This window comes from Brachyhypopomus gauderio, chromosome 10, assembly GCF_052324685.1.
Source record: "Brachyhypopomus gauderio isolate BG-103 chromosome 10, BGAUD_0.2, whole genome shotgun sequence".
In the NCBI taxonomy this organism is placed as follows: Eukaryota; Metazoa; Chordata; class Actinopteri; order Gymnotiformes; family Hypopomidae; genus Brachyhypopomus; species Brachyhypopomus gauderio.
The window spans coordinates 3,747,925-3,772,154 of record NC_135220.1 but is presented as its reverse complement, the minus strand read 5'-3'; the positions used below and the strand labels follow the sequence as shown (position 1 = coordinate 3,772,154).

The 24,230-nt window shown below is 42.7% G+C and overlaps 1 protein-coding gene and 1 non-coding gene across 2 annotated transcripts in view; both read right to left on the bottom strand.

Moving 5' to 3' along the window:
* The window catches only part of lgr6 (leucine-rich repeat containing G protein-coupled receptor 6), a 65,049-nt gene extending 42,680 nt beyond the window's left edge, over window positions 1-22,369 (bottom strand). The window contains exon 1 of the mRNA XM_077018823.1: window positions 21,352-22,369. Within this exon, the coding sequence (XP_076874938.1) occupies window positions 21,352-21,539 (188 nt within the window). The 5' untranslated portion in view covers window positions 21,540-22,369. The remainder of the gene's footprint in view (window positions 1-21,351) is intronic.
* On the bottom strand, window positions 14,708-14,871 carry LOC143526274 (U1 spliceosomal RNA). Its single transcript, XR_013133852.1, has one exon. It is a non-coding gene; the product is annotated as a U1 spliceosomal RNA (small nuclear RNA).
* Window positions 22,370-24,230: the final 1,861 nt, after the last annotated feature.

Sequence of the window (24,230 nt, the reverse complement as noted above, 5' to 3'; positions counted from 1 at the left end):
TCTCCATACAGTATATAGGTACTAACAAAATTGCAAGAGAAAGCAGCATAGATTATGAGTGTTTTTCTCTATTTTTATTTTGAATTTTGGATAATGATGGTAGTTTATAGAATAAAATAACCTCAAAGCTGTACCTATTAATAGTTAAATCAGAGAAACTGATAATTTTGTAGTGGTTTTTTTTTTCCATGTCTATATCTTCCATGTGTATGACGGTGTAAAAATAAAGGGAACACTAAAATAACACATCCTAGATCTCAATTAATAAAAATCTTTGAAATCAGTTGAAAATCTCTCATTTCTACCTGTTGTCTGTTCCATTTGCAGAAGAGCAGTTGAAATTGATTCACAATCAGTGTTGCTTCCTATCTGAATACGAAGTGTGGATGACTTGGAGTTACATTGTGTTGTTTAAGTGTTCCCTTTATTTTTTTGAGCAGTGTATATATATGTGTGTGTGTGTGTGTGTGTGTGTGTGTGTGTATGACTGAGTGTATGTATGCATGTGTGTAAATTTTATGATTGTGTGTATGTACGTACACACACCTCCCACAGACACGCCACTTTATTAACACGAGGACAAAAGATGGTGCATTTTTGATTGTGTACCACAGGTCAAGGAGGCAGTGTCTGACAATACTCAGCTCACAAGTGGTTTTTTTTTTGCACATCCATGAGCACATTTATTGAGAAGTAGCTTGTGTCTCTATATCACAGCACCAATAATGAATTGCAAGACGAGTTTTACAGTCTCATAGAGGATCTCTCTGAAAAGCTGAGCTACTACTCCTCTAATGCATCTGCAGTGTCTCACACTAGATCAGTACCAAGGCAGAATGAGCACAATGGAAAAGGCTGATACGAAGCTCATTATACAGCTGTGCCTGAAACAAGGACCATGCAGAGGTTGTAAAGCTCAACAGGGTCGCCAGCAGCAGCAGGAGTAAAACCTCAGATGTAAAAATCAAAACGGTCCATTTCTATCCCCATCTTTGTGCCTTCATCCATAAAGATTTTAAAAGTCTTTGAGGAAATGCAGAATGTATTTTGCCACGCAAACAAAGATGATGGTTTAAAATGTTCCATAATAATTCCCGACACTCTGACTGTATCTGTTTTCATTCTCATGGCTGGAAGATGATGTATCATTCCTGACAAGCAAAGCCATGTTACGGCCTGAGTTACCTACGGCTCTACTGCCAGTCTCTGAGGATATTTACTCTATGGGTGGATATCCTACAAACCTCTCCAAATGTCTCTCTCTGGCTCTATCTGAGTCACAGTTAGAACAGAACTTCTCTGTCTCTTTAATGAAGACATTCAGTGGGTCTTGTCTCCACTGTCCCCTCCCCCCGTGCTCCACACATTCCTTCATGTCTCCTCGCCATCTTTTGTCAGTAAATGTGGCTGTGATCTCTGTCTTTTCTTCTTTCTCACTGCATCCCATCCAAACTCTTTCTCCAGCACGTAATCCCCCCACACACACACACACACACACACACACACACACACATCGTCCGCAGAATGCCATTAGTGCCGGAGCTCGTAGTGTCTTTGATGCTACTGCGGGATTTGAAGGAGCATTAAGTGTCATTAACGGCAGCCTCGTTTATCACCTGGCTGCCAGAGAACCTGCCAGTTCCATGAATACAGCTCTGGATGGGCTTTAGTCCCTACACTTGGCCACAGATCTGAGCTATGGATGGATGGATGGATGGATGGACAGGTGGTTAGGGATAGTGGAGAGGAAGAGTCACGTTTGTGGAGATGGTGATAAAAGTGTCAACAGAGATCTTTTAAACAAAGCAGCTTTAATAATTCACCACATGTGTCACAAAACAAAAACATGATGTTGATACCTGGCAGGTAAAATATATAGAAGGAAATGAAGTTCTGAAGGAAGGAAATGATTTCTAATCCTGTTGCAATACTTTTTATAAATCATGTCATATTCACACTATAGAAGAACTTGCAGTCTGAACTCATGCTCTGAGTTAGCAACATGCTACCAGAGATCTTCACCATCCCATCCAACTGAATTTCAACAGCATCTCAGTAGAGGTATTAAGTAAGTTCCTGGCCACATCATCTTGTCATCGACTGCTGCCCTGGTCTTCTTGTTAATCCCTCAGTACTAATGGAGCACACTTTGCCAAACACGATTGGTTTGAGGACAGTGTAGCTCAGCCCTGGCCGTTTGCATAATGCCTCCTTTGTGGTAGTGGAGAATGGGGACTGCTGACTGCACTGGGGTACAGCACATTCCCATGGAGCCTGAGGAATTTGTACAATGCAAGCATGCAGGCCCTGGCCAGCAGGAGTGACCCCAACACACCCTCAAACTGGACAAGGAATTCAGAGCAACGCTCATGGGTTGCCACACAGGCTTGGGGGAAGTAGAGAACCTTATGGACTTGATAACAGGAAACTGACTTCCTTCCAAAAAACAGACTGAACAAATGCTCAACTGTTGAAAAAATAATTTAAAAATGCTAAACAAATGATGAATTCAGAAACATTCATTATTAATTATATATTATAGCTCACTCGCTATTCACACTAAAAGTTGATTGAATGCTGTGGTCCCACGGTGTGGGAACATTTCACCACTGTGTCAAGACATCTATAAAGTAGTTCCTGGCCCAACAGCACTGCATGTACAGACTGGATGCCCTATCAGATCACACTTCCTCTCAGCACATATCACTCCGGCAATCTCAACCCACGAGCCCTTAAACCGATACGGACGCCTGAGCTGCCTTTATTCCTTTGACAGGAACAGGAAGTTTCGATGTGGATGAGTTCATCATCCCCTTTGTTTCATTCCCCCTCTGGCCCCTCCCTTCTGTAAGCTTTTGTTGGTGCTACCAAGCACTGCCGTGGGCAAGGGCACCTTTAAGGGTGGAGCAGGTGAAACTTCACGTTGACACACCTCATTGCTGTTGCTTGTATCCCCACTGCAGCTTCTCCTGAGTTTTTCTAGAGGGCCATAGTTTCATTATCTGAGTGACTGCTCTAGAGAGACACACCACTGCTCTATGTGAATGAATACTCTAGAGAGAATCACCACTGCTCTATTTGATTGACTGCTCTAGAAGGACAGCCTTGCAGTGTGAATAACTGCTCTAGAAAAATACAGCCTTATTTTGTACCTAGCCTGCTACAGGCCTGCTGTATGAGGCCATGGTCACACCTGGCGTTAACATGCATCTTGGGTAATCTGATCACAAGGGACTGCCAAGAAGCACAGCTGTTTACACCTGGTATACGTCTTGTGTGACCACTTGTGATCTTACATCATTTCCACTGAAGTTTCCACATTCACTTCTTTACTCTGTCACAATTTTTCTTTCTTTTTTCGAACAGAAATGCCTGACAAATCCTTGCTCGTATTCCAGTACAGGCTGTCACACACAGTTTTGATTGTATGGTCTGCTTAGCCACCTTATCTGTGAATGGAAGTTTCACTTTTATCCATTAGCGTAGCTTGTTTAACAACCTGCAGAGCAATTTCCAAACTTGCAATTACTACGAATTTTCCAGCTAAGGCAATTATGTGGATACAGCCCCACTGTGTGAACGGCTGCTCTGAAGAGCTCCAACCATGCAGTGAGTGGTTGTTCTATCATGCCCCACCATGCTGTGTGATTGGCTGTTCTATAGAGATACAGTTCTTCTATGTGATTGGCTATTCTAGAGACACATAGCCCTGCTGTGTTTCTGGCTCCACCGTGTTGCATGCACCAGGAGGGTTTGTCTAAAGATCAGCCAAATGCAAATTTGGGACGATCTGACAGTTCCATGTGCTTGCTTTCTGAATTATACTGTATGATGTCAAAATAATAATTTAGGTAAACAGTTGTTACATGGTATTTGCAATCTGGGCATGTATTGTAGGGAAACAAGTATCTAAACCAAACTCAAATGTGGATGGGAATCATTAACTGTAATTAGTATGATCACTGAAGCCCAAACATGCATTTCAGCATCTCTCCCATTATGAATTTCAACTTGCAAAGCTGTAGACAAACTTAAAAAATCATTCCAATGTCCAGGTCAGTCCCAGCTATAACTGTCCACATTTGCTGCCTCATAGCGCTAGACTCACATGGGAACCACTTAACTAACAACTGCACTGATTGTATTGTAGAAAGGCAAAAGTTAATCCAGGATATTATGCTTCAGCTTAAACTGAACAGATCTATTTCTGCCAAAGAAATCCGATATCACAGTAAATGTTTACATGCTGGCTAAGCTGTACCTAAGCTGTACCTCATAGATGTTTTAATAGCTAGCTTGCAAACTAACATTTGTTGCTCAATTAGCAATATTTTAACTAAGTAATTCTAGGCAACTTACTTTCAAATAAAATCAAATCAAATCAAGGTTTATTTGTCACATACATGGTCATACACAGTACGACAGGCAGTGAAATGCTTTGGTGACTGCTCCACCGTAAATTAAACTATGATAAATGGACAAAAAATAGAATATAGAAATATAAAAAAACAAAACAAAATAGTCATAATAATAATAATACAGTTAAAGAAGAGCCATTTAGGTGAAATTACTTAAAGTGACGAGGTTTCAAGGTTTAAAGTGGCGAGTTTAAGGTGACGAGGTGTGTGAAGTGACTGTTTTTGTGCAGTTGCATTAAAAACCATGTTCGTTGAGGATTCGAATGGCTTTCAGATAGCAAATATGAAATAAAGGACCTGATCCAAATATATGAAGTAAGATCTGGTGACACAAAAGTATGAGAGTACTGTAAGAGCAACATCAACCAAGGTGGTTGATAGCTAGTAATCTTCAATCTACCAAGCTAGGTTAGCCAGCTGGCAACCATAACAATATTAACTGCTAACGTTAGCGGATAGCCAGCCCACTACCAGATAATCAAGTAGTAGACTACTCCACAAAAGTAACCCAAATCCTGTAAGTGAAAATGTGAGAATAAGTAGGCTAGTGAACACAGTTCATTTTACATTATAAAACTAAAAAGAATTTGAACATTCTGGGTACTTAAATGTTCACGTTTGTATATTTTATTATTAAGCACATTATGACTTGAAAAGTGTGGTTAGAAAAGTAGAAATAAAAAAGTGCTGTACAAATAAAAGTTTAGTTCCATCAAAATGAATGAGAAAGAATTAAAATGAATTTAAGAATTGTATTAGCCTATAAAGTCTTTCTTATAATGGAGATATATGGATTTGTTCATTTTAAAGTGATTCAATAAGTGTAATGTTTATGAACACCCCACCATTTTGAGCTCAGTAGCAGATTAGTGGTTAGATCCAGTGCCAGTAACCCTGGCATGGCATGCAGTTCATAAGTAGCTACACAAATGTTGTGAAACAAAATTGCAGCGGTAAATTGAAATGACCTTCATACAGATGTAATGAAGCTCAGTGAAGTTATGGCTCTGTGTTTTTTGCCTTCAATGGTCGACCTCTCACATAATTACAGGCCTCCATCTTTCATCTCATGCAGATCCCCAAACATCACACTGGCCATCATCCAGTCACTCACTAACACCCACAGCACAAGCTACAGGGGCCCCTCCCCATTTACCTTACTCACACTTCAGGTGAGTGTGGGAATTTAATCTGTTTTAAATGTCTAGCAATGCGTTGCATGCGTTTCCCCTTGCCAAACGTCACCGAACATGACCAGTCATAATACTCAACCCCTGCTCAAATCAGATTGAACATGGGAGAGAGAGAGAGAGAGAGTGTTGGATAGGAGAGAGGCGGAAAGTAGGGGAGACTCCAGGAGAGAGAAAGAGAGGGAGAGAGAGAAAGAAAGAGAGTTGGAGAGCAGTCTGGAGCCAGCCGGTTGATGCTGGGTACTGATAGCGTCCATCCTGTGCTGGTTAGCCTGACTGGGGCTCGTTCCTCCCATGCGCTACCATGGGAACTGAATATGCTGTATGTGGGATGTGCAGGGGACTTATGTATCATGGGTTCAAATGCAGTTACAATGAGAGAAAACTGAAGGAGAAAAGAGAAAAGAAACAGAAGCAAAAAAGGGGACAGGAACACAGCGAGAATAGAATTGAAAAGAATAGAAAGGAAAATACAGAAGACCAGTGAAAGACATGAAGCGAGAAAGAGAGAGAGAGATGGAGACAGAGACGGAGACGGAGACAGGCTCCAAAGTGGAGTTACTTCAGTTTGCGGTCTCTCTTTGGTTGAAAGTGTGTGGGTGGTCCACACACACACACACACACACACACACACACACACACACACACACACACACACACACACACACACACACACACACACACATGCACAGGCAGAGCCTGGTTTCCCCCAACTCTTAATTTGCTTGTCACGGTTTCCTCCACAGGCCAGACTGGTTAGCCATTACCACTACACTGCCTAAGTTCACAAAAACAGTTTGTGGTAAGAGAGAGAGAGAGGTGCGGTGAGAGGTCCTTCTGCCTTTCAAAGAGAATACAGACACCAGAGTCTTAAACATAGAACCATAAATAGAGGGGTGTGGATGATTACTACTCCTGCTGCTCCCAGATCTGATTTACATTCACAGTTGCCGCTGTTTGCTAACAGGCTGTGGTTTTTACTGAAGATGAAGTTGTCCACAGCTCTGTTCACATGTGTATGGCGTAATAAGGCCTAGAATTGTGGACTTTTTTATAGCTTGGCAGCATCTTCACTTACACGGAGTGGCAACCAGGCACAGCAAACCTGTAGAAATGTTCTGACAGCTTTCAGCAATAATCCTGGAAACAATTCCAGGATTATTTCAGAAATATTCCAGAGCTGTTTAGATCCTAAATGTGCTGATTGCAATATAGAGCAGCACTCCTGTTCTTATGTGGGGAAAAATACAAAAACACACGTTTAACATAATAGCGGTCTTGCTAACGTCAGTCAAATGGTTCTCCCTGTGTCACACTCCAAGCCTTACTCTTGTGCTAGGTGCCGCCGCCCTACAGGCCATTCCACTCGGGTCACCTCCACTCATTGCCTGCATCTGTGCCCTATTAGGACATCGTCACTCTCCTGCCTATTTAAACCCCTGTGTGCAGTGGGGCTTGGTGCGTAGCAGAGCTTTTACTGAGCTGTGTTATTGTTGTGATGTTGGTTCTTTGGTATTTGAATGTTGGCTTGTTTCTGTCATATTTTAGTTTGCCTCCACTACAATTACCTGTTAGCTTGTGAATGGATTTTTGTTTGTCTCTTGCAGTAGTTTGTTCTCTGCCGTGTTCTGGAACATGGCGGAATGTTCTCTGCCATGTTCTGGAACATGGTGGAATGTTCTCTGCCATGTTCTGGAATATGGCGGAATGTTCTCTGCCCTTGGCATGAAGTTAAAGGGTCACTATTAAGGCTGGTTACAGAGAAGAGCTGAGACAAGTGATGTAGGTTCTGATGTGGTTGTGGTGGTTGCTGGCAGAAGGCCAAGCCCTGGGATGTTCTTAGATGTTCAGTCAGTAGGACGCTAAAGCATCCAGAACTGTAAGATCTGAGACACTGAAAATCAGTTAGCAGGGACATAGTAAGCTTTGTGGGTTTGCAATGCTAAGAATAAAGAGCTGTCGTATCTCTGATATGTACGCAACTAAAAACACCTCTATCACATAGTTTAGCTGCATGAGTTACCTTTTCATTTTGGAGATTTTTTGGGTATGTGATTGAAATTAATGTTTGACAGGAATACTTTTTTTGAACTATTTCTGATCAATCAGCATGAGCAGGTTTAACAGTTGGTATTTGCCTTGCACACAATAATGGTGTTGCTTCAAACCTCTGACAAAACTCATCTTCCCATGCCTACCTGGACACAGATTAGGAATGTTTTACCACTCATTTGTTGTACCAGTACCTTAGAAAGTACCATAACAGTATAAAACAAAGAAAAAGTTGAAAACAAATATTCCTGATTGATGTCTGTAATGGTCAGGGGTCGGTAAGTCTCCTTGTTTCTGGGACAGACCCCCTTGTCTTGGCAGTGCCTAGTTTACTTTATACTTTGTTTCCCCAGTGGGAATTTTGGTGTGCAGCTTGAACAACTGAGCAAGTTACAAAAGACTTACACAATTGATTACAACATTACTCATGACATCATGAACGCACAACATCATAAACCTAAATATGACCCTCCACCCCACACCGGGTCTGTAGCCTTGTGTTTCAAGAAGATGGAGTGTAGCTGCTTGCATTCTTTAGACTGCTGGCTGTGGGGAGTGAGCCCACCATACTGGGTTTAGCTCTGCGGGCTGCAGAGATCACGACTCACTGCGTTTAGTTCCTGCAGCAAGTGTTCTGCATGGGGACATCCTAAAGCCAATGGGCATGTTCTTCGCTCTGTTCTTGTGAAGAAAGGGCTGGCTGCCCAATAAGTCAAATTGAATCACTGAACTACAACACCATGGCCACACTCCATAAAAGGCTAACAATCACCATATCATCTGCAAACGTTAAGATGTGGCTGTTTTCAGAGTTTGTGGTATCACTTGGTATACATGTCATAAAGGCAAGAAGAAACACAATTTGTTTCCATACCCCACTAATCATGGCAGCCAACGTCTGACCGTGTGGATGAAAACATGATTTAATTCGCATTGTTTATCTGCCAAAATTTTGTAAATGCGTGTAACATTTGCGAAATGCTTGGATGGGAGCCCGACTATTGACTTTCATGCATTGTGATCTGCCAGTTTAAGAAGTATAATATCCATCCATCCCTCTTTTATATCTAGAGTTTTAAAAAGGGGAAGAAGTTTCCCTGCTAGAATGCAAAGCTGGACAGTGTCAAAAACTCAAGAACGTGCATGACACCCAGATAGCTGCACAATGAACCAACAGGTTAAGCAGAACCTTTTAGTGATTATCTTCCTGCATTGTAAAGCCGGGAGAGTCTAGACGCATGCTCTTATAAACAAACAGGCAGGATAGCTCACATCTGAAGTCACCACGTGCTTAAATGTTTAGTCAAGAGTAAAAGGCAAAAAGGCAGTTCTACAGACAGACGTGCTTTCCAAACCTTGACATTACTTTCGGCATGTTTCAGATGATGATGATGATGAATGTCGGAAGATGTGTTTTTTTGTCTCACATATGCCCAAAACCTTCCAGAACTCCTCAGGATTTCTAAATCCTTTTTATATCATGTTGTAGTATGACCTTCAGATGCTAAAACGGAATCGAATTTTGGTTTGATTTCTTGTTTTAAATATTGTTGAATAATTGCTTTGAATACTGTTTGTGTTTTTCCAGTTTCTTCAAACACATGTCCAAATTGCCTATCTCAAATATTATCTGGAATGTGAAATGGAAAAAAAAACAATTCATTTTCAGCCTAGATGGAAGATGGAATGAATACACAGATTCTTCCAGCAGACATGAGAATAAGAGAAAAAGCAGAGATCCTGATGAAGATTATGATGTTATTTAATGTGTCTAAATAACACTTCATCCTTTGATTTAGATCATGAAAAAGCTGTGAAAGACATGGCTACACATGCAGATAGATTTCTGGAGAGCCTTGTTTACAGCAATGTAGCACTGAACTGAATTGGAGGGGGTTAGGAGTTGGGCTAGATGTATTGGAGGGGGTTAGGATTGGGGTTAGATGTATTGGAGGGTGTTAGGACGAGGGTTATATATATCGGAGGGGGTTAGGACTAGGGTTAGATGTATAGGAGGGGGTTAGGACTAGGGTTATATGTATTGGAGGAGGTTAGGACTAGGGTTAGGTGAGTGTTTTAGAAACTTGTGCTGTGATATGTTGCAGTCTAGACATCTTTCATGGAACCATTTGCAGCCAGAGTTAAGCAAAGCTAAAGTGTTTATTTTTGTGCTACATTTAAAATGTTTTCTTTACCTTATGATAAAGTGTTGTATATGTTTTTTTACCTTTAGATTATTCTGTCCAGTGGTGATAAAACATTTGAGAAATGCAAGATTTCCTCTCTGAGCAATGTGAGCAGAACCTGTGTGCCACACAAACTGAGGTACTGAGAGAGAATTTGTGCTTGTAATGTATGATACAAAGATGCCCTAGTTAATATGTTAGTGGAAGTCTCAGTGTAAGGCAGTGATAGCAGGACAAATGAAGACCTGTGTACAGCCACAATTAGATGAGTGGCGCTGTTATGTTTCAGATTTAGTCTGGGTTAGAGTTAGTCAGGTTCAGATTTAGACTGGGTTAGAGTTAATCAGGATAAGGGGAGATTAAGGGAGATTGTCAATCCTACTCTGGGTAAAATCCTTCATTCTTTGGTTTTCCGTGTGACTTGAAGTTGTGATTATTTAATGCTAACTGCTAATTCCCAGGATAGGAATAAAGGTTACAAGGTCTCTGGAGATGCAATGATTACAATAACCAGTGACACTGATGTTTTAGAGCCTTATTAAAAAATGGCAGGTAGTTTTGTTGCCCGGAGTGACGATGATGGCAGTTAGTGCTGGTCTCCAGCGCCGAGGTGCAGGCCTGTCTTCAGAGCAGACTAGGAATGCCAGCTTCCCTTTCCCTCGCTACAGTTTGTGTGCACCAAATCACAGAAATGCTGTGTAAAAGAAAACTAAACAACAGAGATATTATGGGATTTAGTTTTGAATGTTTGTTTTAATTTCCTGTGTGGCCCAGCCAGCTTCCATGCACGTCAAAGCCGTGACGGAAATACAGAGAAATGCTTTCAGATTGGTCAGCAGCAGTTAGGGCCCATACACTAAATGCTAGGAGGACCAGATTTTTCACAGTACTGCAGTAAGTCTTTGTCTGTGACTTTTCTGTTCACTGAGAGTTTATCGAGTGGGAACATGCAAGAGGTTTCCTCATTATAGCTTGCACCTCTGGAGATCTAAAAGATCCGGCCTCCAGCGCAGGAAAGAGGTCTCTTCATGCTGTCACTGGAATGTGATCAAGGGAGACTTCCTCCTCTCTGTAGCCCTCTTAGAATTTATCAGCCCTGCTCATTCAGAGATTAGACTGTCAGAGACAGGAGCTCCCTGTCCCTCAACTCACAAGGACAGTAACATGAATCTCACACAACCCCACAGCCCATAACCAAAAGGATACATTTCAACAATCTGCAAAATAGGTTTTGAGCCATAATTTTTCATTAAGACAGAGGCCCTGGCTGGGAATCAATCAGACTTGTAATGGTTCTCTGAAAATGCAAAGTGTTTTTCTTTGTAATCTCTCATAACTCAGGCAAGTCATTTTACTCAATGACAGTGAAAATCTTCAGCATTTTGATGATATATGAGCGAATCCACTTGCATCTTGGTACAATAGAAATGTGCAGTTGTTTGGGTTAGAGATGATGGCTGAACTATATTGGTTTATGGTGGAATTCAGCCTGAGCATTAAATGGATTTGTTTGGACTGAAACTGCACAGATGTGATGTGTTGCGTGGCGTTTTGGGACTCTGCTCTGCATACCTCTCCACTCGCTAGTTAAACAACCGTTTCTCTGATCCCCCCTTAGAAACTACGTGAAATACGAAATGAAGGTGTCCACAGACAGGCCAGACGATCAGGCTCAGACAGTCACTTACTGTGTCGATGTCAGACACCACAAGAAAAAAAAGATCACTTCCACACTTGAGAATTAAAGTGATTTGTCAAGTGGAAGATGTTTCCAGATATTTCCTGTTGCTTCTTTAATGGATGGATGCAGGTTTTGTGGCATGCCAGAGGATATTCACCCCTCTGCAGACTAAAGGGTCTTGACCCCTGCAACAAGCCTCTACTAACAGTGAGATAGGAAAGAACTTGAACTGTATTACACCTTGAACTGTATTACACCAGTAGGGCATGTACACCTTAATTAAACAGCAGTTAAGATGCAGATTGCATTTCATCCTCTTTCCACTGATCTAAACAGAATTATACACTATGGATGACATCCCTCACAAGAATGATGTGGTCAGTTCCCTTGAACACACCAACATGGCAAGACAGCAGTACAAATCTAAACTGTTGGTGGAGGAGATCGCAACAGACCAGTATGTTTAGGAGGAAGTGGCCCTGACAGGATCTTCAAGACTCCTGTCTGCTGAGAGGCACAGCTTAATGTAGTCCTTCAAACCAAAACCAGATTTAGACTTCTATAAAACATTTTTATAAAGCTCTAAGTGGCTCAGCAAGATTGCATCAAACCCTAAAATAACGTCTGAATTTTGTTTATTAAAATCAACTCAACCAAAACAATCTAGAAGTAAACATAATCATCTTAACAAACCTGATTGTTCATTGTATTAATAATTCTGGACAAAACTGATGCCCTGAAGCCCACATGCCCTAGGCTAGACAGAAAGGTAAAACAGGAAGCACTTCTAGGTATTAAGTAACTGCTTCCTGCTGCAGACGCAATGATGCACTGTGACTGTCTCTGGAGATTCGGTTCTGGTGATTCGGCTCTGTTGATTCAGCCCTGGTGATTCGGCTCTGGATCCATTTAAAGATGGCCTGGAGATCCATCACTCTGCGGTAGGTCCCCGTGTTTATTTGTCCTGTATAGACTGCGACTATTTTTGGGCTGACTTCACAGGACACTAATTGCTCTCATTTCACTGTTAGGTAATGGGGTGGGAGGAAATGAACAATTACTGCCATGTTTGTTTGAGGGTGAGGTTGAGTCTGCATGTCAATGAGTGTGCATGCATGTGTCTATATATACAGTATGTTGTTAATAAAGCAAGGGACAAGTATGTAATTCACTGAGTTTTCCAGCACGCAGGCTCCGGGTTGGCCTTTTAAAGGTGCACTTCGTTGAGCGAAATCTGCTGGGAACGCATGCCTCTGTTGAAGGAGTTGATCGTGAAGGCAGCACACATGCTGCACAGAAGGACAGCGAAGCTTGATCGTGTAGTGCTAAGTTTATCACCCTTCCTGGCTTTAAGTGGCAGTCCTCCGAGACTTTCTTAGTACAGCTGCCCATTGTGCCTGGTCCTGCAGTGAGAGCTCTCTTCACTCCACTGTAGATAGTTGGGTGAAACCAGACCCTCAAATACAGTAGACACCAGACTCCTGGTTTTGCTATAGTTCTTCCAGAAAAATCATTTCAACCCCTTTCAGCAACTTGCAGGGTGGTGTGTGAGTAAAGACAGCAGGGCTGAAGGTGCGGGTTGGAACTGATAGAACATCCTCTCATTCCCTCTCTCTCTCATACTATTTTTCTGTCTCTCTGGGGTCTCTCTCTCTCTCTCTCTCTCTCAGTCTCTGTGTCTTTCTTTGTCTCTGTTTATCCTACACATTGTCATGCTGTAACTAATTTTGACACAACCAGAAAACAGAAATACTTTTCTGCTTGGATGCAGGCAATTACAGTCTCCAGCAGCTCAGACGCTGGTGTACACACACACACTCCTTTTGCAATGTGCATTTTGCCATCATTTTCAATTCATTAGGTTTTGCCTGCAATGGCGCAAAAAGCTGTGTCTTTTTATCAGCTGCACATTGTGGTTCTTAGCTGACATGTTGTGAGGAACTTAGAACTAGATGGGAAAATATATTGGTTCAAAATAATGTAATAGGAGCACGATGAAAAACTGCCATTATGAGCAAAATAAACAATTTTTTGGGCAGTCATGGCCTGGGCAGTCATGGCCTGGCGGTTAGGGAACTGGTCTTGTGACCGGAGGGTTGTGGGTTCGATTCCCAGACTAGCCATGACTGAGGTGCCCTTGAGCGAGGCACCTAACCCCAACTGCTCCCCGGGCGCCGGGCTAGTGCTGCCCACCGCTCTGGGCACGTGTGATCCACAGCCCCCTAGTAATCACTAGTGTGTGTGTTTGTGTGTTCTGACTGCACAGATGGGTTAAAAGCGGAGGACAAATTTCGATTGGGGTGTAAAAATCACAATTGACAAAATATGGCACATTTCATTTTTTTTTTTCATTTCAATTAACGACATAGTGTGATAATAAATGGACGTTTATGGCTTTGAGATCTCTTGCATCACACGGATCCCTCCTATTCATTAATTTTCCTGAAACCTTCTGGCCCACAAAATGTTCTTATCCAAATTGTCAGCAAGCATTTTTTAATAGGCCATCCCAGACAGATATGTCATAGACACATGGAGTCTCTGTGCACCAACAAGGCATGCTTGTTCAGTCTTCAGTCTCTCTCTCTCTCTCTCTCTCTCTCTCTCTCTGCCCCATTCATTCTCTGTCTCTCTGGTCCTATCTCTGTACCTCACTCATAAATACCACATGCTCAAATAAATCCACATGTTATACATATGGTAATATTTTGAGCATTACATTTTAAAATATGTTTTGATAATGAATGTCTGATAGAGCAACCTGATTGGAATAAAAATGTGTGTGTGTGTGTGTGTGTGTGTGTGTGTGTGTGTGTGCCAGTGTATGTGTTTGTGTATGTGTGTAGTCCATTATCTACCACACACTCCTATGTGTTAAAAATGTGCCATATTTTGTTAATTGTGATTTTTACACCCCAATCGAAATTTGTCCTCCGCTTTTAACCCATCTGTGCAGTCAGAACACACACACACACACACTAGTGATTACTAGGGGGCTGTGGATCACACGTGCCCAGAGCGGTGGGCAGCCCTAGCCCGGTGCCCGGGGAGCAGTTGGGGTTAGGTGCCTCGCTCAAGGGCACCTCAGTCATGGCCTTAGGTCTGGGAATCGAACCCACGACCCTCCGGTCACAAGACCAGTTCCCAAACCGCCAGGCCATGACTGCCCTTAAAAAGTATCAGGGGAGAGCGCGAACGCAGTCCCCCACTACCAGAATTTATGCAGCCGAGATTCCCGCGTTTGGGGAATTCGCAAGGGTCAGCACAGCCTGAGTGCAATGGCTGAGCCTCACCTTGGGCGAACCACCTTCCTGATCATGGTCTCACCTCTGCCAGGTAAGTATGTAAGTGTTGTGTGTGTGTGTGTGTGTGTGTGTGTGTGTGTGTGTGTGTGTGTGTGTGTGTGTGTGTGTGTGTGTGTGTGTGTGTGTGTGTGTGTGTGTGTGTAGTTCATTATCTACCACACTCCTGTGTGTTGTGTGTGTGAGTGTGCGTGTGTGTATGTAGTCCATTATCTATCACACACTCCTGTGTGTGTGTGTGTGTGTGTGTGTGTATGTAGTCCATTATCTATCACACACTCCTGTGTGTGTGTGTGTGTGTGTGTGTGTGTGTGTGTGTGTGTGTGTGTCTGGCGCTGTGACCCCCAGAACCCCTCTGTTTGGTCCTCCATTGCCCCTCCCCACTGCCCATATGCTCAGGCTCCTCTGACAGAATGTGCCCCCACCTCAAAGCCTTCACCTATGCCAAGGTCAGTAAGACGACTATCACACTCGATTCCCAGAAGAGATGGTGTGGAAAGTAGCAGGAGAGATGTCAGGGATCGTCAGTGCTCCAGGCCGCCTAGATCCCTGAACACTTAAGATCCTCAGAGATTAAACAGGAGTTTGCTAATATGACCTGGAGATTATTGTAGTCACAAGCTCGCACTTTAAGATGATCTGACATAGCACAGGTAAACATGAACAGTATTCATCATGATGCAGAGAAATGAGAGACCACAGTGAGGAGGACACAGACTTGTATAGAGCAAACATTCCTGATGCTTCCCACATGCTTCTCTACAGGCTGCTATTTAAATGTTTAAGGATGTCTGCCTAATATGGGTAAGGCATTGTTGACTGTTTCATTCTTTGGTTTAAGATTGATTGCAAGTTATATAATATATATTAAAGAAAAGCATACATTTTTGATTTTTTTTTATTTTACCTTTATTTAACCAGGAAGAAAGACTCATTGAGATTAAAAACCTCTTTTTCAAGAGTGTCCTGGCCAAGACAGCAGCATGAAACAATTAAAATACAATAACAGATTTACAAAGTCATGGACAAGAAATGTAACACAATTAAATATTAGTACAATTACAGAAGCCAAATTATATGTTTTGTCTGTCCTTTAAAATTGATTTAAAATTCCCAAGGGTAACAAGAGAAGTTAACTTTAATTCCTTCTGCAAGTTGTTCCAGGTAAAAGGGACAGAATATTTTTTAAGCCTTTTTATCCAATTCTGTTCTGACCTTGGGACCTGCATCAAAATGATGTCCTGAGAGTGCAGGCCATAATGGCTGAGGGTTCTAGACAGAAGTGAGCATAAATATGAAGGATGGTGCCCAAGAATGCATTTATAAATAAAAAACAGCCAATGAGACAGTCTGCGATTAGTCAGAGACTGACTTTTAGCATTTGCATACAAGGTACAGTGATGGGTTTGATAGCTACAGTTTGTCATGAACCGCAGGGCACAATGAAATACAGCATCCAACTTTTTCAAATGCAGGGCTGAAGCATTCATAAATACCAGGTGCCCTCTGACTTGTTGTGAGAAACAATTTTTATTTCTAAAGAAGAATCCCAATTTAAGTTTTATCTTGGAAGCCAGTTTGTCAGTGTGAATTTTGAAAGACAGAATCTCTAAATATTTGTAGCATCCAACAACTTCAATTTTGACCCCTTGAACAGTTACCAAGCTGGGGAGTAAAGGTGGGAGCTGCTTACCATTTGAAAATATCATAGCCTTTGATATCTCTGCATTGAGAACTAACTTTAGCCCCGTCAAACGGGACTGAACAATGTCAAAAGCAGATTGCAGAAGTTTAAAAGCTTGTGAGACCGATGAAGATGAACAATAAATAACAGTATCATCAGCATAAAGATGAAATTCAGCAGCAGGCAAGTTATCACATAGATTATTAACATAAATAGTAAACAACAAAGGCCCTAATAAGGAGCCTTGAGGCACTCCCTTTAAAACTGAAAGGAGGGAGGAGCTGAGCCCATCAGTTTGGACACATTGAGTTCCAGATAAATAATTGGAAAACCAGTTCACAATCTGAGCAGATAGTCCTATTTTGTAAAGTTGATTCATCAAAATGTTATGATTAACAGTGTCAAATGCTTTAAATATTTCAACAAATAGGGCTGCACAGTATTTTCGACCATCTAAGGCATCTATGATATCATTTACCACTTGAAGAGCAGCAGTTATCGTACTGTGCTTTTTGCGAAAACCTAATTGGTTCTGTTAGAACACATCTGTTGAATCTAGAAATGTCTTCAGCTGTTCTACAACCATTTTTTCTAAAACTTCGGAAAGTACACATAGTTTAGAAATTGGTCTGTAGTTGTTAACTACAGATGGATCTCCGCCTTTCAACAAAGGAAGAACATAAGCAGACTTCCATATATTGGGAATCTTGTTTTCAGTACAAGTTAGGTAAAAAATTTAACAAAGAGGTTCTGCTATGAAGTCTGCAGCTGATCTTTAAAAAAGGCTCGAGTTTGTCAGGTCCAGCAGATTTACAAGGATCTAACTGTTTTAAAGACCTATGAACCTCAGATACATCGAAAGGGGACAAACTAAACCCTTGAGTTGAGTCTTTCAAGTGTACTTGAAAAAATCATCCTGCAAATTTATGGTGGCAATGATTCAAACAAAGATCTAGACCATGTATTGGTAGAGACCAATACATTTAAATTATGAATAATTATGACTTCCATGATTATCTCAAATGATTCCTTTGATTCCTTAAAATGATTTCTTTGTGGAACTTCTATGTACAATGTATTCCAGCCTCTAACAATATGTTGTGCTAGTTTGGGATTTCTTTGGGACTATCCCCTTGGTGACTATCATAGTCAAAGCTTCTACAAATGTATTTATGATCCTCTAGTCAGATAACCCCCACCACACACACAAACACACACACACACACAAGCACACTCCAGCTCTTGATGAAAGCTGTAACCAAAAACATACCATCACTCTACAGCACTAACCCAGTCTAATAAGAACACTGTGATCACTGTGGATGTAAAGATGTTCTCACCAGTGCAGTGGTTTTGAGCGTAATCAGCTAAAACTAAACTTTAAACCCCGATCTTGATTCTAACCCAGGTATTAACCTAACCCTGATCCTCATCCTAATCCTGGTTTCTGGCATCTGTCTCAAATAACGTGATATTCAGCAGTCTGAGCACTTTGTTTCATCTTTAAGGACATGTTTACACTTTAAGGCCACATTTACATCCACAGTGACAACCAGACGTGTTTTTCACTCTCCTTGGAAAACTGTCCTTTGTACTAACTCATGGTTATGACGTGTTCATTCAAGTGCTTACTGAAGAGATGGATCTCTAATTGAAGACACCACTGGACTCTGTTCAGACAGACTGGGCAATGTTGTTTCAACCTCTACATGTTAGTCTACTTGCAGGGAGCAAAGTACAGTCTTGGGTTTGACCCTTACATCCTGATCAGCACTAGCTGGTCCATTTTTGGCTTTGCAAATCAAGCATGTAATGCAAACAAGTATAAGAGGCCAGTGGGGAGACGCAGCCATGCGGTGATGTGGGAGACCCTAAACTCTAACACAGAACAAACACAACACAGTACTGCTCCAACTAACCCTAACCCTAAACCCTAAACCCCAACACATAGCACAAACACAATAGAGTACTGCTCCAACTAACCCTAACCCTAAACCCCAACATCACAATCACAATAGAGTACTGCTCCAAATAACCCTAACCCTAAAACCTAAACCCCAACATAGCACAAACACAACACAGTACTGCTCTAACTAACCCTAAACCTAATCCTAACCCTAATCCAAATCCTAACACATGTTTAATTAATGTTGTTTGTGTCCAGGCAGCGGACAGTGTTCCACTCTCCAGGCATCCTCATCCTCACCATCAAACTCTCCACTGATGTCCCACAAGACTCGGCACTGCCTCCTTCATACCTGCTCTGGTGGGGAGAGAATCTCACATTTACGGCTTCTCCTTCCACAACCACACTGATGACAAACCAATCAACTTCCCTCCAATACTCACATATCCATGTTTCTGGCAGTCCAGCAGCTGAAGCTCAATGTCAACCAGACAGACTCTACTCTAGACTTTTGGCTCTACTGCTGGTTGTAAAATGAACATGCAGGTTCTCCTGTAGGGCTTCAGGTGGACTCAGACATTTGTCCATAGTCACCTTGTTACAACTCACTTGTGACACAATTACCTGTCTGTGCCATTAGATCTTTGATACAAACACTGCTTCCTTTCTTCTCTCTCCCTCTACTAGATTTAGGGTTTAGGGTTTACGGTTAACCTGTATAGTCAGCTGTTAACTCTTATGATTAGCTGTTAACCCATATGGTCATCTGTTAACCTTTATGGTCAGCATATGGTCAGCTCTTAAACCGTATGGTGAGCTCTTAAACCGTATGGTGAGCCGTTAACCAGTATGGTCATCTGTTAACCCATATGGTCATCTGTTAACCCGTTTGGTCATCTGTTAACCAGTATGGTGAGCTGTTAACCTGTATTGTCATCTGTTAATCTGTATGGTCATCTGTTAATCTGTATGGTGAGCTGTTAACCTGTATGGTCATTTGTTGCACAGTGTGACCATTAACTCTGTCCATCAGAGCTGCCTCTACCTCTCTCAATAGGACCTTCATACTCACTCCCACTGCTTACACATCTGTCTCACCTCTGTGTGTGTGTGTGTGTGTGTGTGTGTGTGTGTGTGTGTGTGTGTGTGTGTGTGTGTGTGTGTGTGTGTGTGTGTGTGTGTGTGTCTGTGTGTGTGTTTGGAGCTGTAACTGTGTTCGTTAATCTACAGTGGGGTTTAAGCATTCAGGAAACTGAAAAACATTTGGGTCTACACGATTACATCATATTTACAATATATAAGCCTGTCTGTCTGTCTGTGTGTGTGTGTGTGTGTGTGTGTGTGTGTGTGTGTGCACAAGTGCACACTGTTTCTTGGCACAACATCTAAGTTTAAAGAGAAAAGTGTTATCAAAGGCTTTACGAAGCAGGTAGGATTTCAGCATTGGAGAGTGTCTGCTCCTCTAAGAACGTCCACCTCTACAATGACACACACATCAAAGCTGAGTCAATATTTACACACATTTACTTTCCCGCTGTATGGACAGAACAGAACTGCTAATGCAACGCATTTCCATTTCAAAGAAAAGTCTTCTGGCTGCAAAAACTTCACCCGTCAGCTCTAATAAAAAGGCAGGAATAGCCCATCTGAGAACTCTGACAGTAAAGAATGCTGAGTACATTCACTTGCATGGAAATGTCAATATTGCCAGTAGCAGTTCTGTTTGCGCGAGCATGAAAATGTTACATAAAGGTGCCGTTAAGCAGAGTAACGATCATGGACCAGGGAGTGACACTATAGGCACTCCAGCAGAGAGTGACACTACAGGCACTCCTGCAGAAAGTTATACAATACTATAGGCACTCCAGCAGGGAGTGACATTAGAGGCACTACAGCAGGGAGTCACACTAGAGGCACTCCAGCAGGGAGTGACATTAGAGGCACTCCTGCAGAGAGTGACACTACAGGCACTCCTGTAGAGAGTGACACTCCTGCAGAGAGTGACACTACAGGCACTCCTGTAGAGAGTGACATTCCTGCAGAGTGGCATTAGATGCACTCCTGTTAGCACTGGCCCAACCATGGTGCTGAACTCTTCTTGTAGAAGTAACATAATATTCTATATATCAGTCATGGCAAAAATCTAAAAAGCCACTTACCCCCACTCACATGATTCACCAGCCAGGATTTCAAGATTTGTTCACAGTACAGTAGCCTACCCAAGTTTAATATCTATCTGAAATTCGAATTTAGGCCTCCTTGGTTAGTTATCAATTGATGAGAGCTGAATAAGTTTTTACGAGGGAACATTTGAGTCCTCCTGCGTCATCTCTCACAATCAAGAGCCATCTGGCATGCTGGAGTGCTTAGCGTGCCTCGGACCCCACATACGTCCAGCTGACATAGGGAAACTCAATACTCTACACAGCACTCTCTGGTGCATCACTCCCCACACGTACCCATCACATAGCACTGCACACTCCACACACACACACACACACACACACACACACACAACGCTGGGGCAGAATTCAGAGGGAAAAAGCTCATTTTATTTAGCACGGATGAATGGAGGTGTCACACCACTGTTAGGGCTCCTTGTCTGTGTGTTTCACACCTGCAAGGTCTGGAATATAAATGCTGCTCTGTCATCCTTAAATACAATTATGAGTCCCTTCGCAATCAGAATGGCTGTCATCTAACATAGAACCAGCTTCAATCATTCACTACCTGTGTTTTCACACACATAAAACATATAAACTTTACTCTACCAAGTTTAGATCTGCTGAACCTTACAGTCATGGGAAATGGCTATCAGACCAGCACATGAGCAGCGCAGGCTCACTTAAACACAGCATGAGGAAAGAGAGTGAGAGTGAGGGGGAGAAGCAGGTGTGAAGTGGGGGGGGAGCAGCCGGAGGTGTGTACTCACAGGTAGGAGGTGAAGGGGCTTATGTCCTCAGGCACAGCGGAGAGTCTGAGCTCAGAGCAGTCCACGAGCAGCAGGAGGCCTTCCTCTTCACACGTGCACAGAGACGGACACGCTGTGGCACCACGGCCCGCCAGTCCCTGAGAACCAACGCTCGGGAGTCCGATCAAGAGCAGCAACCCCAGCAACATGGCCAGTCCCGACCGTGGCCGCCTGTGTGTGCGCGCGTGTGTGTGTGTGTATGTGTGTGTGTGTGTGTGTGCCCTGATTGTCTGTGGAGCTGTAAAAGGATGTCTGTCCCAGTCACTCGGCAGTGTCTGTGTGTGCTAGGCTGATACTGTGCTGATCTGCAGAAACAGGACCTCTGTGCTGCTCGCCTGAGTCTCTGAACATTTATTCTGTCACTTCAAACTCCCAAGGGTGAATGAGTCAGTCAGAGGCTAGCACAGGTCTTTCTTTCTCTCTCTCTCTCTCTCTCTCTCTCTCTCTCTCTCTCTCTCTCTCTCTCTCTCTCTCTCTCTCTCTCTCTCTCTCTCTCTCCCTCTCTCTCCCTCCCTCCCATGTCACTTAGAAGACATTCACCTATTGTAGTGGAAGAATGTACTCTTTTTCTGATTGGCTGGAGCATTGGGGATGGGTGGAGCCTCCTCACTCTCCCTCCTTTCTCTCCTTTTCCCTTGGGCACATGCGTTGGTTGGAAGAAGGGGGGGGGGGGGAGTCCAAGCAGGAGACACACTCCAACACCCTACAGCTCACTAGGATAAGGACTCAGCTCTCCAGCAGAAGCATATTAGAGACTCTCCTACAGAGCAGAGTTTTAAACTCATGCAGACTCTAACTTAAACTTTAGCCTGCAACTTATAAGACTGGTTTAATGAGTATTACGTGACGTGAAGACTCATGGGCAAAAATGCAGAAGATGAAAAATATTGGGGCTAAGACAATCAGTGTGCTGCAGCATGAATGTAGATCATAAAACATGTGAATTCTTTAAAACACTAACCCCAACCCCAACTCTAAACCTAATCCTAACCCATAACCCCAACTCTAACACTAACCCTAACCCCAACCCCAACTCTAACCCTAATCCTTACCATAACCCCAACTCTAAACCTAATCCTAACCCTAAACCTATATCCCCAAACTTAACCCCAATCCCAACCCTATATGTCCAATCCTAACCCTAATCCAAACCCTAACCCTACAATCCCCAACACTAACCCTAACTCTAACCATAACACCAGAGTCTTCTTAGCTCCAACTCTAAATCCCAGACAGCTCCTAACCCCAGCTACAACACTTCTTTCCTGGGTGCCACACCTGGTCTTGCAACACCCAACATCAAGTCGAATTTCACATTAAAAAAGCAAAGTAAATATAACGAGTTGTACACCATAAACCAAATACACAAGATCTCTTCAACTTTAACATTTATATGGCTCCATTACAGTATAGCTGAGTTATTATACAGTCAGAGCTGTAGACATAAACACTGTGTTTACAGTGTTTTCATATTACCAACAAAATTCGTATAGGGTGTTATGATTCTGTGATGCTGCTTTAACTAAGGATCTTTAGAAATCATACTAGCTCAGGTTAACTGAATGCTGTTCTAGCAAACACATGCACGATCTCAGATACAGCTCATTCATTGAATGCGGCCAAATTCAAACGTTTCAAATGAACAACATTAATTCATGAACATTCTTCAGCTGCACGTACATCACGCGCGCACGCACACACACACACACACACACACACACACACACACACACACACACACCGGATCTTTTGCCAGCACCTGCAGTCTACTCATCACATCAAACAAGTTTCATGCAAGCCCTCTAGTCTACCCGGTCCCTGCATTGCCCAGGGACAGGACTGATAGAAGCTGCTTGCAAAAGACTTCGCCTTCTCTCTTCCTCCCCGTTTTCAGATCAATTTCAGCCCTGCCACTTCAAACACAAGTTTACATTTGTTATCGCTAATATTTCACATAAAGTTTTTTTTTTTTTTTGCCGTTTCCTGTATTTTCTGTGCTGCTTTCACAACCCGCTGGCTTCTGGGAGAGTGAATGGGGAGAAGAGTAACAAGTTCTCCGTGCTGAAAGGAAGGGATTTGTAAACAATGCCCGTGTGGTGGAGAAAAGAAGCTTGAACATTGGCGCTGCTGTCATGAAACGCAGCTCTGCAAACAGTCCCCACCTTCAGCCAGCTGCCGTGGAAGGCAGAGCCCGAAAGCAGAGCGCAGGGTTGGATTACCTGCTGGGCTGGAGCTGCACACCCCGCAGGAAGGGTTCCTGCAAGCCCTGTCCTTCAGGATCAAAAGCTTCCCTCTCTTTTTCCTGCTACACACACACACATGCACGCGCGCACAGACAAACACTCCAGCTCTCTCCAAGTATCGGTAATCTCTTAAGGCATGAAAGAAAAGCAGTTACCTGCATCTCACCTGTCTGTATTCACCACAGGCTATTCAATCGCAAAGAGCAGGAAGCCCAGAGGGGTTCTGATAATTACCGGTGGAGGCGGTCCTGTCCAGTGATTAGTGTGTGCTTTGTTCACTCATCACAACAGAAGGACCCAGTAACTGGGTCCACCCATCACTGTACACCTCACTGACAAACCACACAACCAATCACAAGACTAAAAAGTAATCTCTTTATTAACATACCACCACAAACATCTCGTCAAAATGAGTGCAAGTGTTTAAATGAATTTTAATGCAGAAGGTGCTGATTTAAAGAGGCGTTTTATGTTTGGAAACCAACACATCAACACATCCCTGCTCTGTTATCTTCACCCGCTAATGTTCACAAACTACAAAAAGGACCATCAACAAGTTCTAGGCATTTCAGTGTTAAAATACTGACAGACAGAAAC